General features: G+C 30.6%; 1 protein-coding gene across 1 annotated transcript in view; it reads left to right on the plus strand.

The window, feature by feature from the left end:
- The window catches only part of LOC130893918 (scavenger receptor class B member 1-like), a 32096-nt gene extending 17624 nt beyond the window's left edge, over nucleotides 1-14472 (plus strand). Inside the window, exons 4-9 of the mRNA XM_057800371.1 lie at nucleotides 974-1115; nucleotides 5067-5264; nucleotides 6770-6894; nucleotides 8568-8833; nucleotides 11250-11497; nucleotides 13840-14472. Coding sequence (XP_057656354.1) covers nucleotides 974-1115; nucleotides 5067-5264; nucleotides 6770-6894; nucleotides 8568-8833; nucleotides 11250-11497; nucleotides 13840-14052 — 1192 coding nt within the window. The 3' untranslated portion in view covers nucleotides 14053-14472. The remainder of the gene's footprint in view (nucleotides 1-973; nucleotides 1116-5066; nucleotides 5265-6769; nucleotides 6895-8567; nucleotides 8834-11249; nucleotides 11498-13839) is intronic.
- Nucleotides 14473-20623: the final 6151 nt, after the last annotated feature.

Consider the following 20623-nt stretch of genomic DNA (forward strand, 5'->3'; position numbering starts at 1 on the left):
TTATAAAATCTACTAGAGTACTAAATAAAATGTTTTTTATCATTGATAGATTTCTTGTTCGAATGAATGTGGACCATTTCTGAAAATTCTTTTTTTTGTGTATACCGTTTTAAGAATTTTTGATTCTTATAATTGAATTTTTTTTTTTTTTGATTTCGTAGTTTGTTAATGCAATTTCATTATATTTTGATAAAGACTTGAAGAAAAGTCGAAACGTCTTTTTTTAAAAATTATCAAAAAAAACTAATTTTAAAACAGAAGAGACCTGAAATCAAGAACATTTAGATGCATTAATATATAAGGTTAAAGGGTAGGTTGAGAATGACAGAGTCGAGCAGATCATCCATGACGTACTGGGCATATATTGGGGATACTAAACTTCCCATTGGTGTGCCAAGTTTGTTTGTATACTTGGTTTTGAAAAATGAAAAAAAATTTGTTGTTAATAAAGTCTGTGAATTCGACAAAATTTTTTTTTCATAGTTTAGTGTGTTGTTTGATATTTTCTTTTACTTTAATATTCTAAAAATAATTGTAACAACTAAACTGTATTAGTTTTAGTTACCTTGATGAAGAAATTAAAGAATTTCAAAATATTGGCATAGTAGAAAAGAGTTTAATTAAGCTACATTGGTTATTTTCTCGTGAAAATGGGTGCATTGTTCTCAACTAGTCATCCGTGACTACCCAAAGGCTAATATATATCGGAAAATTCTAGTATATTAGTATATATATATATATATATATATATGTATATATATATGTATATATATATGTATATATATATGTATATATATATATATATATATATATATATATATATATATATATATATATATATCAGAAAATTCTAGTAAAACTAGATTATGAGTGTTTCACTTTGGTGTTAAACTTGCCTCAGTCCCATTACAAAAATATAAATTATCATGTTGATTTTATACAATTTTATACAATAATCATCTCCCTTTTTCAGGGAAGTTTTAGAAAGGATAAATATTTCTTTTCCAACTGAAGATACAATCTCTTATAGAGAATATAGAACTCTATCTTTCAAACCGAATCTATCTAAAGGAAATCAAGATGATCAAGTTATCGTCCCTAACGTACCAGTGCTTGTAAGTGAAAAATATATTTTTATTTTTTGTATTTGAAATTCTAAAAATTTCTTCCATTTATGTCTAATCCTAGCATACTTTCCGTAACTATTGAGATTTAAAGACATTATTCAAATATACTTCAGTTAATTAATAAATGTCATTTAACAATAATTCGGAAATAAATAGATAAAAGATCGGATTCTTGAATGTGATTGTTATGATATGTTAATTCCCTGAAAGCCATTTTCTGCATACAGGCTTTATCAAAAAATATTGGAAAATTTCATTTAAAATAACAACCGAAAATTTAAAATAAATCAATTACCTATTCTTGCGCTTTTGATCTCTTTTCATGCTACGACCAAGTCAAGAACAACCCAGTCAACAAAAACATTTATAATGATGTTATTCTTTTAAGAATTTAATGAACATTAAAACTGCAACAAATCATTATTTATTCTAGTTTGAGATTTTAAGTTGAAATTTTATTGTGCTATTATCAAGACAAAATGGTTCATTCTTAGAAGAAAATGATCAAATGTTTCTCATTTAAGAAGTACTAGCATTGAGTGCGATAGACCAAATATTTGTTGAACGATAGTCGTCTAGATAAAAATGTTTCTCAGTGTGGATCAACACGCAATACGTAAAGAAATGCGCCTAGAATTTGTAACGAAAGCACTCAAAGAGGAGGATTGCGTCATTATTTATCCAACCACCTCAATTCAGAAATTTAACAAAAAATTGGGATATCGATTGACTCAAAACAAAAGGTAAAACAAGTGAAAGGTCTTCATTAATATATATCTTGAATACAATAAATGTTCGAAGATGTCAAACAAAATTATCAGATGAAAATTTCAAGCTATTTCGATCATACGTAGTATGCTAAGATATATTTCAGTTGAAGTGATTCGAATGCTTTCAAAATCAGTTACATTAACACAGCAACTTTCACCTCTACGCTAACCCTACGTGATTGGTTGAATATCATATTCCCTGTCAGGTAGAAAAGGGCAGTTTAGTGAATCACACAATAACTTTTGAAGAAAATGGATGATTTGTTTGTGATTTTTATCCATGAAATTTTTTCAATTGGATTCATAAAACAAGAGGTGGCTGGTCAATTCAATATCCTGATACCCTTCGCTTCATGTGCGTCCAGAGCCCAGAACGTTGTCGTTCATAAACAAAAATATTCACCTTCATCGTTACGTGTAGGATATATGATGGGTATAATAATTTGTTGGATGTGAGTTTATTTTACCTTACTATTATGGAACTTCTTAGACGATATTTACGGGAGAAATCATATAATTTCCCTATACATATCACTGACAACACATTCTGGGATGACTGTAGATCAAGTGCAGAAAATCAATTTTCCAAAAATATTGAAATAGCGTTCTCCGCTTTCACTTCTTGAATTCTCTTGCTACCAAACATGTTGATGATGTCGCATCATTAGCTTGGAACTGCAAATCGAACAAACGAGTAAGTTAAAAGGGCGCTTAAATTATGTAAGAAAACAGCTTGATATAAATGAATTCATAAAACGCATAGCCATGTTAGAGAAAATTGAAAAAAGTAGCAAATAAAGACAGCTGAAACAACTACACTTCCTCCAAAGTTCCTCAAATTCGTCTCTCCTGAAATTAGACAAATGTAAGGAGAGAAAATCTTCAGGAACAATCTTCAATTATTTTACAGGATAATATTGTTATAGACGGTTCCTAGATGAATCCCAAAATTCAATCAAAGTTAACCCTCTCATATCAAACATATCTCGTTTTCCTAGAACACTTAAAACCGATCTCGAAGTTGATTTTCTTCACTGCTCATTTCAAGATTAAGTTGTAGTTCTATTGTCCTCCAAAGACTATATTTCTTAAAATCAATCTGTGGATAATCTTAGACTTCGTAAACTTTCTGAATTTGACATGAACAAGGAGAAATTGTTCCAATTTTTGAAAGATGGCAACTATCATGTCGATAAAAAAGCTAGATGAGGATCCCACTAGCCCTTTCCTACAGACCCATTTCACTAACATATACCGTGTGCTATCTGCTAGGAAATATGTTCAATAACAGGTTTACCAGGTATTTTGAAATACGTGCAAACATAGAGAATGTATTGAAGATTTTTTGACAGTTTTTTGTTCCAAGGTTACAACTAACTAACTCTCACAAGAATATGGTGTACTCAAGTTTCAATACTGAGTTCAAATTGCTCACCATATCTTTAACATGATATGCCAAAGACTTCAACCAATTAAATGTTTTGGTTGCTACGCTAGAGACCTTTTCATTATTTAAAGCAGGACGGCTACCCATACTTTATAATAAGACGAAATATTAAGATCAGACGCCTAGAAAATCAGTAATACGCTAGGTTGTTCACGTACCTTCTCTCAAACCACCATTCCATCAAACATCCTTTATACAATGGAAGACTATTAAGAATGAAGTGTAACTTCAATTTCGTATTTCCATATTCCAAGTCTATCAAAGGTTGCAACCAACAATCTATAGTACTTACTCTCTAGTATAGTCTATGCACGACTGCCCTCTGCAACTATTATCTGTAGAAGTAATTGTAACTCTGCTCTTGGTCCCTTCACTTATTGGAAGAAGTGATAATGAACTTGCAGACTGTGTAGTAAAAAAAATTGTGTGTGTCAGCTCCGACGTACGACTGGAGTTTACTCCTTAAGTTCGATAGTCTAACCAGTTTATTTAACTTAAAAAAGATTGATACTGTATAAAAGGGTAAATTTGTTAATTATTGAAAATAATATACGTATATAAATATATATTTATTTAATTTATTCATTTCATATACATTTATTATAACTAATCAACGAAATATTTTACATTAAACTTTTTACAATAGTCAATAATCTCGATAATTCATATTGAGTTGATTATCTAATTTTATGTGTTGTTTTCAAATATATATTTATATCGATAATTATTAAAATATTTAATAAATACAAATTGCACATGCTCATACATATAATACATGAATTATAACGTACCTTGCAACCACGTGTTTGTTAGATGTTCCGGCAATATCATCTACACCTCTTTCTGCCATAGTTATTTGAAAATACTTTCAGTTCACTTTAGCGGAAAACAATGATAAAAATTAAAACTTCACAATAACAATATTAATTATTGATATTTATAATAAAAACAGCAATATAAGTATGTCGACACTGACAAATTAGAAAGTTGCGCATCATAGGATGCGCACCAAAAACGTAACGAGGTCATTCATCGATAGATTTTACTCCTCACATTTTTCTCATATCGGGCCCCTTATATATGCAAATCGATTCTTAAGGAGTAAACTCCAAAAACGGAAACTTCAAGCTTGCTAACCGAAGAATTTCAGTGATGTAAGGTCTTTAAAACCGTTTCTCCTTCCTTTTGTGACAGGAGAAAACAAAATAATTATTCAGGGGCTTTGAACATCACATATAGTCATCTGGTAACTTCCGTCTTATCTGTTTTACAATAATTTGAAGTCTGGAACAATTAATGTTCACAAAAACTATTATAGTTCTATTAAGACCGATATATATGAATTTGAAGACCTTTTAAAGTAATTTATCACTGTAATGCTAATTTGTAATTAAAGAGTAGTGTACCAAAATGATACTCCTAGCATTTATTCATATATCAATATACATTTGGGAATCTCCTTTTAGAGAAGAATCAAAAAATGCAAATATTCAAATAAAATTGGTGAGATAACTCTAAGGGGACAAGAGAGAAAGAGAAAACAAGTATACATGATTTCCTTCTTTATGTGAATTATGACCTTCTTGCTTATTATTTGTTAGTGTAAAGTTTTATACTCATATATAAATTCTTATGATCCCTAAATTGAAGAAATACAGAAATATTTCACATCAACTCTTTATCTTTATACAAACTACATTCCATGCTATATTTTCATTCTAGGCTGGATCTGCTTTTACAAAATCTCAGAATTATTTCAATAGATTGGCTTTCTCTGGAATACTTTCTGGAATGGATGAAGAAGCATTTTCCAAAATATCAGCAGGTTCTTTCATAATGGGCTATGAAGATAGATTCTATAGCTTAGCTAAAAATTTTTTACCCTTCGATACTCCAGAGGAATTGGGCATAATGGTAAAGGTAAGCTGTTGGCACTTCATTTCTCGTGAATTCAATAAAATAAATTCGTAAAATGTTTTTATTTCTTATTTAAATTTAATTCTTAAAGATTGTTGATATTTGAACCTTTAATTATTTATTATTCAGTTCTTATGTTTTTTAATCAAGTTACATCAATATTTGGTTTTATCTCGTTTAGTAGTTTTATATATATATTCTGAAGAGCAGCATCTACTGTGTTAAGTTTAAAGTATTTTCATTGTTTCATATTTTTATTACTCCCCTTACAGCAGTGTAGCCAACAGTGGATTTTATATTCTCACGTCAAAAACATGTTGATATTACTATGAATACATCAACAAAACAATAATACACAATCGAGCAATCTAGCGAATTGACAAAATCAGTTGATTCCTATTCAAAATTATCTGCCGTGGAGTAAACAATTGCTTTTGCAAATTACTTACGAGCTTGCAGACTTTTGTTTACAGGCAAATTTCTACAACATTACAACACTGTTCATTTTACCTCCATAAAAGGTTTTTAGGTTTTTGAATTTTTTCAAAGTTTGTTTATGTCATAATATTACTTTATTAAGTAGCATATTCGTCATCAAATTTGAATAAAAATTTAGAGTCGTTCTCGATTTACGGCAAATTTTTTATTTAAAATTTTGAACACCCTATATCTCAGCAGCTAGGCCCCGTAAGGTTTCGTATTCTTTAATCAAAATGAATCATTTATTCAGATCTCTCTGTGGTAAAGCGTTGTGGGTCGAATATAGAAACACCCTGTATGAAGAATAATATACACAGTGAGCTTCATAGGTCCATCATATTAATCTGAATTTGTTCGCAAACGTCGAATACTTTCTCTGAACAAATTAGAATATGTATTATTGAATGTCCAAATGAAAATACCTGGCAAACCAAACAAAAACAACTATTCTCATTTTTACTGTTTAATTAGAAGCTAGAAACAATATTACTATACTACTGTGTTTTGTTAATATGCTGAATTTATTCTCATATGCTGAAGTCAAAAATGATCGAGCAGAAAGTACTCAGAACATTGTTCATTCTGTGAGTCAATTTGCACAGAAACATCTCACCTTAGATATTATTTAAAGTATATTTCGACAGTTCTAGTCAAACTAATCCTTTTCATAATTTGTTTTAAAAACTATACAGAGCTGGAATTTGTACTAGAAGTCAAAAAATAATTGATATTTCCAAAATTATCAAAGACTTATTTGAAGTCAATGGCAGGACTACGGTTGAAGCCTCCCCCCCAAAGCGTCTTACAAATTTTTGTAAGAATATAAATGTTATACGAATATAATTAGTTTCAATCTTGTAAATAATATTCATTAGCAAGAATAACCTAATTCCACTACAACGTCTTCAATTGTATGATATCCGTTAACGTTTTAATACATTGTATGATGTCTTACGAGTACATACATTTACTTTGCCTTTGCCAATACTTCGAGGTATTGTATGATACTATTTTTTTTTCATTTTTAGAAACTTGGACAATCTCCTTATAGCATAACTATAAATTCTGGTAAAAACGATATGAATAAATTTGCTCAAATAGAAAAATTTGATGGAAAAAAACAGTTGGACTATTTTTCAGGCGATTGTAACAGGTAAGAATATTGTCATTTTATTACTTTTGACTCATGGTCACTATACAGAACTTTGAATAATGTCAATGATAATAGAACAATAAGCAGCTGTAATGGGCCAGATACTATTCATATATAGTAGAACCTCCATAAGTCGAACCTCGATAAATCGAAAATATTTCTTCCCCTTCATACACCAAAACCCCCGTTGCCCGAAATTTTAACTCCCTATAAGTCGAAGTAATTAACGTGTAACTATAAGCTGTTTCTATACATTTTTTCCCATCATAACTTGAATAGAAAAACTTGGACCTCTGTATCTCGAATATAAAATTATTACCGTACGGAAGTATCTCATTTGGATTATCTATTCTATGAAATGATAATGGAATTTATAACTGACGTCAGGTTTTCTGTTGTTCAATTGTAAAATTTGGACTTAGTTGCGATTTACCACAATTCACATAAATTTTGACCTCCACGTGAAGAAATTGATAATCAATGAATGTGAAACATAAATTAAAAATCTTAAATCTTGCTGAAAAATTACAAGTGCTCGAATCAGTGAAGATTACTCAAAGAAAGAAAGATGTTGCAGAACAATTTGGTATATCATTAAGTAAGTACTCTTTCGGCGATTATAAAGAATGAAGAAGATATAATGGAAAATGTTGAAAGTAGTCAAAGCTTGTCGTGCAAAAGACAGCGACTTCTTGAATGTCCCGGTTTGGAAGAGTGCTTATTAAGTGGCTTAAACAGTATCGTCATGAAAATATAAGCATTAATGGACCATTGTTACAAGAAAAAGCTGAAATGTACTCGAACAGGTCAAGCAATGATGACTGGAAAAGTTTAAACGTAGACAAGACCTTGTTTCGAAAAAAAATTTCGGGAAAGTGGAAATGTAAATCTTATAACTAGCAACAAATGGACAAGCAAAAAATTGATAGGTTTGTTACGTGATTATGAACCTGAAAACATCTTTAATGCAGATGAAACGGTCCAATTTTTTTAATTTCTTCCTGATAAAACTCTTTCTAACTTTTAGAGCTGATAAATATCATTGTGGAAAGCATAGCAATAAACGTTTAACAAGTTTACTTATTGCAAACATGACAGGTACAGAAAAATTCTCACCTTCACTTATCGGAAAATGACAAAAACCTCTCTGAAAATGTAAATCGCTGTCTTTAAACCGCTGAAACTGGCTCGTGGATATCGATAACAGAATGACTAAAGAAAGATATAGTACCATCAATGAAATCAATAAAAGTTGAGTTTCTACCTTCTGACACCACACAAAAATTGCAACCGATGGATCAGGGCATCAAGTCGAAATACCGTAATATGTTGCAAAATATGGAAGAAAAGATGATAAAGTTTGGGGAATCGTGACTGCTACTACCATAAAAAACTGTTTTGCTGATAGCTTTTTCGTCGTCATTAATCGAAGAAGAAATTGAAGATATTTATCTACAATCTCTTGAAACATGAGATACAGTAGCACCTGGGGTATGTTAGTCCTTAACTAGTGCACACAAACTACAGAATTTCAAGTGGGCTGAGGAGATTCTGTTACAGGAAAAACTTATCTTAATTCCATACGAGCAATCACCTACTGAATTTTGTCGTATGACCTTAGAAACACCTTGTATATTTATATCCTCACAGTTGTAACTAAATCATATTTCCAGTATTCAAAGTACAGATGGAGCCTTGAATCCACCAAAGCGAGTACGAGCTAAGCAACCGCTTTATTATATGTTTCCAGAGGGTTGTAGAAGAATGCCGCTTGTTTTTAATAAGGAAACAACTATACGTAACGGTACGATACCGGTCTATCAATACACTTACCCAGAAGATATTTATGACTCGGCAGATGAAAAACCTGAGAATAGATGTTATTGCAGTGACCAATGCCCTTTGAAGGGAGTTTTTAATATAACTGGCTGCAGTTTTGGTAAGTACTTACTATGATAGATTTCTGCCCTTTTGGTTAATATCTCATAGTTTATTGTACTTTGATAGCATTGTCAACTAGTCTTTGCCTTGAGAAATATTGTAAACTGTGAATTCTATCTTCAACAGTTCTGGTGAGGTTCAAAAATTCTATAGATGCATGCTTTGTCACTTCTTTAACAAAAGTAAAGGATATTTTTAAATGATTATCTAAACCAGTGAAGCCAGGTGGTGGTGGAGCTCGAGTTCAAAATCTGTGGATGCTGTTAGTGATTAGGAATATGTTGTAATCAATGTTTGCTTCAAAAAGTTGATCACTGTTGGTATATTGAAGGCAGCAAGATGGATCGTGAGCGTAAGAATAGAATAATGGAATTGAGTATTGAGAAAATGATTAATAAAAGTTTCAGACTTTGATATTTGGAGTACTTTGACATATTTTCTATTAATTTTGAAATGGATGGGGTTGTGGCAGTGTAATTGAAGCCACTGACGAGAGCTTATTCGTCGTATTCATAGACAGATGTATCGGAATAGTTGTGGAAAAGTGTGTCACTGTCTATAGAAGGAGGTTTTTCGAGCGAAATAAGTGATTATTTCTTCCTATGGATGTGGGTTTTTTGTCAAACACGTTATGAGCTTTCTGGTTAGATATAAGATCGAGAGAATCCCATATTAATGCGAGAACAGAAAATAGATTGGATAAGAAGTACTAAGAAGTCGAAAATTGGAGAGGTTTTGTTTGGTAATATATATGGAATTTCTAGAAAGGCTGACTTTGTTGAGGAATCTAGAGATTGGTGATGATTTTGTATATGCTTTGGTTAGAGGGAACGGGTATGACTCATGACCACTGCATAAGTTTGGAATACTGTGGCCACAGGGAAAAAGGTATTTGCAATATAACAGTGTGGCAGTATTTGCCTAGAGAGTGAATATCTTACCTATGGAGACGTATGAAATGTTCGAAAAGGTGTTCAGGGTCAAAATTATGAAAACATGAAATAGGAATAGAGATTGAAGCACGTTGAGAATTTGAAATTATTCGACCATGCGGCTTCCACTATAGTGATTATAGTGTTATTATCAATACTAACAGAATGTTAGGACGTTCTTAAAATTGTTCCAATCACCTGATCTAAATCGGCCTTGACCACACCTATTGGTGTGTTTTGTCTTTTAAGCGAGCATGAAGACTATGTTATTGAATGGATGGGTTACGTTCGGGAAGTTTCAAGAGAAACATATCATTATTGACACTGGTCGCATTGAAACAGGGTAATGTAAAAATGATTTTTTTTGTATATTAACTACCATCCCAAAATTTTTGAATCTTTATAACTGAATTTATTTTCTTTTTTGATATTTCATAGTTCGTTGATGCATATTTATTCTATTTTATCGTATTCATGACATTTCAGTCTATTTTATAAATACTGAGATGTTTGCCTACCCAGAATGGTATAAGAAACCAACCTGCTCCTCAAGATATTTGAACTTCAATTCGTGTCATACTATGTCACAAAAAAGATTAGTGATAATAAGTTTGAAAAATGATAAATAACATATTCAAGGAAATGATTAATAGATACTAAAATCAATTAGAAAGTAAAGAAGAAACGAAACATCAAAACAAAATATTTTTCCTCCTATGTACAAGGTCTTTCTCAACAACAATCGAAGTATCGAATTATTTCAATAAATATGATATAAATCATAAAGGACATAATCCATTATCCAAATATTTCACTAAATTAAAATCTAAAACACCAAAAAACCAAAGAAATAATATTATATATCAAGTGCCTTGTACTAATTGTGACACTGTCTACATAGGGCAAATATCTCAGTATTTATAAAATAGACTGGAAGATCATCAATATGATAAAAAAAATGAAACTGCATTATTTAACCATGAAATATTAAAAAAACATAAATTCATCTATGAAGATTTAAAGATTTTCGGAACGGAATCTAATATACGAAAAGGGAATTTTTAGAAATGGTACTGCTACATATTTGAGATGTAGGGACTAAATTAATTTCTATTTTTAGAACAAAATTTCTTTTTTGATTTTATTCTTATTTTGATGTTCATGATGTCGAAACGTCAATTTTGATCTGTCTTTCAAAAATTACGAAAAAAAAACTAATTTTGAAACAAAAGAGACCTAAAACCAAAGTTTATGGCAATTAGTGTATGAGAGTTTTAGTTTTGGGATTGCATAAAATTCCATCTCTGATAGCTTCTAAATTAAAGGAGAGGGAGGCGTAATCCACTGACCAATATCGATGTTATTGCATGTCGGCTGAGTGGCTAACATCTAAGTTCAAGTTCTTCACCTACTATTTCGACGTACGCCTATAAAACAACAATGATCATTCTAATTCATTTATTTTATTATTCTATTTTCTAGGCTGTCCAACGTTTATCTCTCACCCACATTTCCACAGAGCTGATCCTCGTCTAGTAAAACATTTCACCGGATTACATCCTGAAAGAACAACATACAAATCTTATTTCAATTACCATCCTACAATAGGATTTCTAATATCCGCCAGAAATTTGATTCAGCTCAACGTACAGGTTCAAAAAGCTGGTGCTGTATCCCAAGTTGATATGTTCGATGATGGTATGATTCTACCATTCGCCTGGTTGGAAGGGGTGAGTTCAATTTCAATTATCAAATTTTAACAAAATTATAAGTTGAATTTTGTATAATATCTAACATACAGGGTGATTCTATATTCCACCGACAATTTTCTACCACAGAGAGATCTCAAGTAATGATTCATTTTGATATTGTGTTCAAAAATTTGAATCAAAATCAAAACACCCTATATCTCAGTAACTAGGCTCCGTAAGGGTTCGTATTTCTTTATCAAAATGAAATATTAATTAAGATCTCTCTGTGGTGGAACGTTGACAGTAGAATATAGAAACACCCTGTATATTATACAAATATCAGAGTAATTATATCGGCACAATTATATTTGTAAAACTGACTAAAGCAAATAAGTGAAGAAAAAGAACTTCATATTATGCAGTGGAAAGTACATGTGAAATAACGAGAATAACAAATAGTTAAATCAGAAAAGGTTATTTGTGAACGAATAAAAATGAAAGGGCTGATAAAAAGATAACTGATGCCGAGGAAGAAATAAAATTATTTTGAGGACTTAAGATAACATAGACATCAAATGGGAAAAATAATAGAATTAAAAAAGGAAAATCATGGGGTGATAAGAAACAACATTTAACATGAAATACAAAAATGGACATTTTATAATTAAATAGGATGAAATGATAGAATTAATTTCTAGAGAGGATAGACGAAAATGTATAAATATCAACTAAATAAGCTACTAAATTTTTATTTCAATAGAAAATGAGCTAAATGAAGAACTGGAAAAACAGAAGAACAAAATGTCAGCGGGTCTGCTAATTCCAACACCAAAGCAGTGAATTATCTATCAGATCTAATAGATAGAATAACTAAGAACTGAAATTTAGGAATCATTACTCCAGACTATAAATGAAAGGATAACAGAAAATGTTAAAATTACAGAATCGTTAGTGTGCACGATATTTTAGAAAAAAGACTTATTAAAAAATTATTACATGTATTAAAAGAAACACAGTTTGAATTAAGACCAAATAGAAACACAGGTGTTCCTTAAGAGACAACTAGGAGAAAAAGTCACAATAAAGGACCGAAATATGTAGCGCTGCTTCATTGATTTGGCAAAATCTTGTGGCATGGTTGGAGATGAAGATATATGAGAAACTTTAAAAAGAGAAAAGTGTCTCATAAAGTAATAAATGGGATACAATATAGACATAATAAAGTAAGTTGCCCTATAGAGATCAAGCATTTGAAATCAAATTGGGGATAAAACAGGGATTTTGAGCACACTATCATTAGAGGTTGTAATGAATGGAGCAGTCAAAGAAGCAGAGAAAAAATCAAGCCATACTAACTAGAACAGAGCTGGTCACTATAAAAAAAAGTAACAGAAATTTGACGGAAAATCCGTTATATATTAGAAGACGCTAGAAAACAAACAAAGAAGAAATATTATGATAATAGGAAAAGTAGAACGCTCCGGCAACAACTGTTCAGTAATATGATAATTTATTTTCTTATTCAAGCAAATGTACCGAACAAATCGACGGTTTTTATACCGTTACTTACATATGGCACAAAAACATCGACAATGTGAGATAAAATAAAGTCAAAGATGAAAATTATACGGAGGATGAAGTAGAAGAACAGGAGAGATGAACTTAAGAATGAATACGGAATTGCTACTTGTAGGAAAATAGGATGATGGCCACTGATATGGTAAAGCACTACAGGTTTTTGAAGCTAGAAAATACAAGAAGTTTTAAGGAAGATCAAAAATAGCAAAGTTAGAGGATGTAAAGGCAATAGCAACAAGAAATACATGGAATGTGAAGAGATAAAATGGCTGACGCAGGACAAGATGAATGAAAAAAGGGCTAGAGAAGAATGATAACATATTCGACTGATCCCTAGAAAAATTATAATTGTGGCATTGCGGCTAAAAATGTTTGATGGTTCTGCAGCTCTTTAGCACATGTTTCTATTTTATCTAATAAATTGTTTTTGAATAATTGAGTTACCGAAAAAGCAGTTATCACTGAATGGTGAAAAAAGATATGGTGAATTACCAATAAAAAAGTTATCCCAAATAATGAAATTTGAAATATTATTTATTATGTATAGGTAAACTCAAGATTCAAGAAATTTTCATCATTACATTTCCAACTGTATATTGATGGCAAATACTATGATTAATACTTTGATTCAATTTTCTTTGCTATGAATATAAAATGAAAATGAAGCATTTGTTCAAGCGGTTAATGCTGATGATTAAGTAAGGTATTGATGCTATGCTATAGTCTTTATTTGGTCGTCAAGAAAGAAAAGAAAACGTTTCCTGTGAATCACATAAGCACTTAAGAATGTATTTTTGTTCCAGGTTTTAGATGAAAAAACATTACCTCAAGAATTAATAGACACAATAAATTTAGCAACTTTCATCGCCCCAACCGTCAATTTGATATTAAAATACGGCTGCTTACTCACCGCTATTATAACTTTTATTTTTCTAATTCTTGTTAATAGAAAAGAAAAGAGAACACTCTCTCAGAATTTGATAAGGACACACCAAGGCTATTCTATAAGCAGCTGACTGGAATTAATAATAATAACAAGGAGGTAGTATGAAATGAGTATTAGTTCTTTACAGCTATCTCTCAGACTGATGGAAAAACTCAAGGAGAATATAATTTAAGCGGTTATTTATTTAGTTTAAGAAATGTTTTGTGTTAATCAAAAACGATATTAAAAAAATAGTTGGATAGTGGATCTCCAAACTTTTGTACTTTGTTGTTGTTGATTTGAGTTTTATTGAAATGTTAAATGTTCAATTTAACATCAACAAATTATTTGTATCAAATATCTTTACCTGTTTGTCACATAGGTTCAGTGGCCGATGAATTGATTTTTCTTAATTCTATCTTGTGACGACTATATTATAGCTAAGTTGTGTCGGTTGCATTTGAGCTGTTCATCTGTGTATAAATTTCAATAAAATAAAGAAATAATCGTATGTTTGAAATATTATTACTAGTGTCGTATAGCTACTGTTGTGATAGAGAGATAGCGAGCTATGATTGAACATTGAAAAATAAGTGTATTCTTAGAACCCTTGGAAATGATTTTTAAGCTGATCCGTATCGTACTCTATATCTGTGGATCAGAAAATATTTGTTTAGATTGTAATTATGAGTATGGTTACCGAATATCAACAAGACAATAAGAGTCACTCTAGGATCCTCCTTCGTTGTGCCTATTTTACTTGAATATTGGATGCTACTCTTTTCGATCGCTCGAAGTCACCATACATATACCTATTGTCCTTTCTTGCCATTGTGATAACAATGCTTTTTTGAATGAAACTAATAGTTCAATCGGTGTTTTAAGTTTACTACAGCAATAAAATGCCACGAATGTGCTGTGTAGATGGTGTGCTCTGTAGATGGATGTTCTATCAGAGAAGGGACAAACATATCTCTATTTTCATTGTTCAAAAGATGGAATTAGGTAAGTAATTGGATTATTTTTTTCAAATATGGATATCAAATAATTAATTTTGTTAATAAAGATTTATCTTAAATTTCTAATTTTGTGTAATATTTTCGTTCCTATCAGCGTCTAAACGTGAAGTTGTTACTTATATTTTCAAATGTCAACGTTGGAAACAGCGTTTGAAGATGATTTTACGTCGTTTGTGTCGTGTATACAAGGATATATTGAAAAATTCTTCGCCGTCTATAGAACGGAAAAAAATATCAATGTCAATATATTTTATTACTCAACATATTCTTCTCTTAATTGGATACATTCATTACAGCGAAAAAAAAAATGTTTCTTCTTGCTCTGCAAACCAGACCTGCACAGCTTTTATTACCTCCTCGTTAAAAGGAAATTTAAGATTTTTTGATCTTTTTCCAGTTGAGGACAGAGATTATAGTCGGACGGAGCCAAATCTGGTGAATTAGGGGGGTGTTCTAGTAAATCAAATCCTAAATCACGAATTTTTTGCATGGAAACATTAGATTTTTGTGCAGGGGCGCTAGACACATTTGGATAGCTTTCCACGTCTTTTCTCTTCAATTTTTTCCCGTAGAGTGGTCAGTAATGTCGATTAGTAATCTCCGGTTATTATTCTATCCTTATCCAAAAAATCCATCATAGTAGGTAATGGGCCACTTGAGACCAGCCCCTCCACTCCACTTTTCATAAGTCACGTGACCACGCCTTCTTGCTTGGCTCCTTATATGGTATCTGTAAAATGTAGGTTTTGGTAAGATATGGTAAGATGGCGCTACCGGTGAAGTAAGTAGAGATGGGCATGATCAAATATATTTCGCTTTCAACGTTAGGTAATATTAACCTAACAACAACAAATATTATAAAAATGAATCACGGCCTTATAATTTTTAGAGCGCAGAAGTAGCAAAGCTGCATGTTTTTCTTATAAGTTCACCCCGTTGTGCGCAACCAAAAAAGCCTTCACCCCTCGTGGATTCCTTAGCATTTATGCATTGTTCATCCATATAATAATAAAAACAGGTACAAATCGAATAGATATAAATTCTACTTAGAAAAATGATTTTTCTGTAGGTATGTCTTAGTTTACAGAGGAAACGTTAAGGACGTAATGGCATTATACAGAGTATGTGTGTAAAAATCAGAACGAAATGTATTGTAATGGTAAGTTATTATATATGAGGGGTAAAATCGAACGAAATTTATCGTAATGGGACGTTAAAGACAAATTGTAATGGTCAAAAATAATATATTCAATTGTTATAATATAAAGTAATATTAAAATAATACACCATTTCAAATTTAAATATTTTATTTATATATAATTAAGGATTAAACGACTTACCTTAAGGATGTTCAATCCTAATTATACGATATTGGACACGTCCTCCTAGAACACCCTGTAGTAATACTCCTAATCACTTATCACGCGCAAGTTTAAAGAAAATGATTCACCCTCTCGTCGATCCTGCCTGGCTCGTTTCGTTCATGTGTCATTATACTTCGCCTCTGTACTAAGATCGCCTCTGGGGCGGGTGTACTATTACCTTTCGTTTTGACAACCCAAGTCACTTGCTTCCTGGGTGGGTTTGTTCTAGGAGGACGTGTCCAATATCGTATAATTAGGATTGAACATCCTTAAGGTAAGTCGTTTAATCCTTAATTATACTTCTATTGTACACGTCCTCCTAGAACACCCTGTAGATGTTTAGAGAAGATTGTAGAGGCGATCTTGACCAGAATAAAAATAGTCTTATTACAGTTCTATTCATTTTTATTTCCCAAAAAAGTAACATTTGTGTAACAAAAAAGTACATCCCAAAATTTTTAATCTAAAATTAATTATAAACCCTTTTCGTTTTTAGTATTATTAATACTATGAACTAACATAACATACTTGTATGAATGAACAAAACATTATATGGGTGATTCCGTTCTAACTGTGATTTTTTGTATTCAAAATTTCAAGATTTTAAAATTTAACTTTTCTAACTTTTTTATGCATATTATTCATCTATTTTACTGTAAAAATAAAACTCTAAGAGGAATTTACTACAACTTCAAAGTATCACGAGCAAGACACAAATGTCGGATTTTGAGTTCCACGGTACTGACTCATTTATCCACGGTACTGACATGGTAACTTAAGATATTAAACAACAAGTGCATCAATTTTCCTCAGTTTGATCATAAACATTAGAATTTATAAGGTAATTAGTTTAAATCATTTGTTACGACAAAAAAAATTAATAATTTATCGGTAAATTCTAGGAATGGACATGACACGGTACTGACATTCAAGTGATGTAGTATAAGTTTTCTTTAAGTGGCAAGTTATATTGTATAAAAATAATGTTTAAATATCTTAAGAATTATTCAATTAACACAAAATTTTTATTAATTGATTATTAATTAATGACTAGTACAAAAAAACAATACAGGACATTGAATATCACAGTTATAATGGAATCACCCATATATTTTTGTCATAGAATGCAAAACCGAACAAAAATTTTTTCATTTATTTTTTATTAAGTTTTCAATATAATTAGAAAACGTTTCTGTGCCTACCAAAGGCCTGTTATAGAATTTACAAAAAGTATCTGACTTTTCAGACCACCCAGCTGCACTTCTTATGCTCTCGATATTTACCCCAGATCTGAGGGCAGCCGAAGAAGCAGCGTGTCTGGTACTGTGCCCTTTAAATTTTTTAGTGTCAACTCCCCCCATTTTTAATCCATTTTTGATCCAGCGACTGAGGGTTTGAGTCGTAGCACAATGATATGGTCGTTTGGCAGTTAAAATAAGGTAGTCTTCGCTACCCCTGATACTTTTTGTTCGTTCGATATAGTGTAGAATGGTAGAGCAAACGCAAAGCGCTGGATTATCCCTGAAGAAGGAAAACTTTAAGAGTGGTTGAGGTTTTTTCGCTACTGATAAGAACACGATATTCGTTTTTTGCGTTGTTTACCTGCACGAAATAAGCGCAAGAAGTATAATGACACACGAACGAAACGAGCCAGGCAGGATCGACGAGAGGGTGAATCATTTTCTTTAAACTTGCGCGTGATAAGTGATTAGGAGTATTACTACAGGGTGTTCTAGGAGGACGTGTACAATAGAAGTATAATAGCTCTTAAAAGGTCCAGAGTGTATGTAGGCAACCGTGAAGATAACACTCTTGAAATTCAAAAATTCAAAAATTCAAAAATTCAAAAATTCAAAAATTCAAAAATTCAAAAATTCAAAAATTCAAAAATTCAAAAATTCAAAAATTCAAAAATTCAAAAATTCAAAAATTCAAAAATTCAAAAATTCAAAAATTCAAAAATTCAAAAATTCAAAAATTCAAAAATTCAAAAATTCAAAAATTCAAAAATTCAAAAATTCAAAAATTCAAAAATTCAAAAATTCAAAAATTCAAAAATTCAAAAATTCAAAAATTCAAAAATTCAAAAATTCAAAAATTCAAAAATTCAAAAATTCAAAAATTCAAAAATTCAAAAATTCAAAAATTCAAAAATTCAAAAATTCAAAAATTCAAAAATTCAAAAATTCAAAAATTCAAAAATTCAAAAATTCAAAAATTCAAAAATTCAAAAATTCAAAAATTCAAAAATTCAAAAATTCAAAAATTCAAAAATTCAAAAATTCAAAAATTCAAAAATTCAAAAATTCAAAAATTCAAAAATTCAAAAATTCAAAAATTCAAAAATTCAAAAATTCAAAAATTCAAAAATTCAAAAATTCAAAAATTCAAAAATTCAAAAATTCAAAAATTCAAAAATTCAAAAATTCAAAAATTCAAAAATTCAAAAATTCAAAAATTCAAAAATTCAAAAATTCAAAAATTCAAAAATTCAAAAATTCAAAAATTCAAAAATTCAAAAATTCAAAAATTCAAAAATTCAAAAATTCAAAAATTCAAAAATTCAAAAATTCAAAAATTCAAAAATTCAAAAATTCAAAAATTCAAAAATTCAAAAATTCAAAAATTCAAAAATTCAAAAATTCAAAAATTCAAAAATTCAAAAATTCAAAAATTCAAAAATTCAAAAATTCAAAAGATCAAAAGATCAAAAATTCAAAAATTCAAATTGATATCCTGTACATGAAGAATATTCTAAATTCACTTCTAACATATATCCCCTGTCAATCATCCGATACTGAGGTGACAACTATGTTTGTTTCGATCCACTCTAATTCTCTGTAAGGTAGAAATTCACACATTGCCCAACCGTATAAGCCATTTACATCCAATTACATTAAATATGTATCTGGTTTATGGAATTTATGGAATTGCGTCTTCTTCTTCTTATGGCATGGGGTGTGAATCAAAAAATAAACATTCCAGTCCTTCAAAACATTCTTTACCTAAAACTGAAATGGTATATGTGAGAATAAATCTCAGTATGGGTCTTCATTCAGTTACGTTATTACCCATAAAAACCCTCTCTGGCGCTTGTGCTATTACTTCCCTTGCCAAAGGGATGCCAATGATGAAACTGTTATTTAAATTCTGATTTGAATAATCAAAGTTTTTGATAAAAGACTAGCTTTGTAAAAAATCATGGATAAACCAAATACAAACAACATTCTAGTATGTATGTTTATCTTAAATAGTGAATAGACAAAATTTGGTTAAACGTTGAGGAACTAGAAGAATATTATTGAGTGAATAATGAGTTCGATATAAACAACGTCAATCATATTTATTATATTTTGATTAATTAATTGATTTTGGACAACATCGTTTGTTACAACTCATATTTTGCTATCGTATTTTTATTGACGTATTTTATTATGACGCTTCCGTTATATTTACATAATATTTATTTATTGGAATGAATAAGTGTTGAGAATTGATCAATTGACAGCTGACCCGAACCCAACCTAACCTTGACCCTATCCAACTTCACACTATACTTTTGTTTTATATAGAGTCAAAGTTGGTAATTATGTATTCTAATGTATTCTGATTTTATTAAAAATTAGTAGGCGATAAGCACCTTTTGACAGTTTCATGTAATAGTGACACAAGCGAAAAGAAAGGCGAAAGAAAAACGTGCTCCGAAATTGTTATTCCGTTATTATTGTTATTTGAACGCACTTTTGAAATCCTGTTCAATAAATCGAACATTGATCAAGATTGGACTCAATTTATTTGCAACTACAAACCCAAAACCCACTGTAAATTAACAACAATAAGGCATCTTTGATACGTGATAAATATTTGCTGCATTCAGAAACTGTACTAGATAAATAGTACATTCAAAGATTGCAATTATTCGTGTAGGAAATACAGATTAATGCAGCAATTCCTTAGAGCCAAACTCAAAATAAATAGAATATGCCCACATTTTCATTAAAGAAGCATATTTCATCAGTTTAAGGAGACGAATGGCCGTTCAACTCATTCGAGACTAAGCTACTTTCTGAAATGCCACGGTAAGAGATTGAGAGTTATCGTTTTTCCACTATTTGTTGTCAGATTATAGCGAAAAAATTTTCATTTCTTCTAACATATCTTCTCAATGTTATATCAATTTAAATGTGCATGGTTGACCTCTCCACAGGGAGTTCTTTCTTAGATACTTTCTTCTAACAAAAAAAGGACGCTTAGTACCTTTCTATTAAATTTTCTGATA

Source organism: Diorhabda carinulata, chromosome 5 (assembly GCF_026250575.1).
Source record: "Diorhabda carinulata isolate Delta chromosome 5, icDioCari1.1, whole genome shotgun sequence".
NCBI classification, from domain to species: domain Eukaryota; kingdom Metazoa; phylum Arthropoda; class Insecta; order Coleoptera; family Chrysomelidae; genus Diorhabda; species Diorhabda carinulata.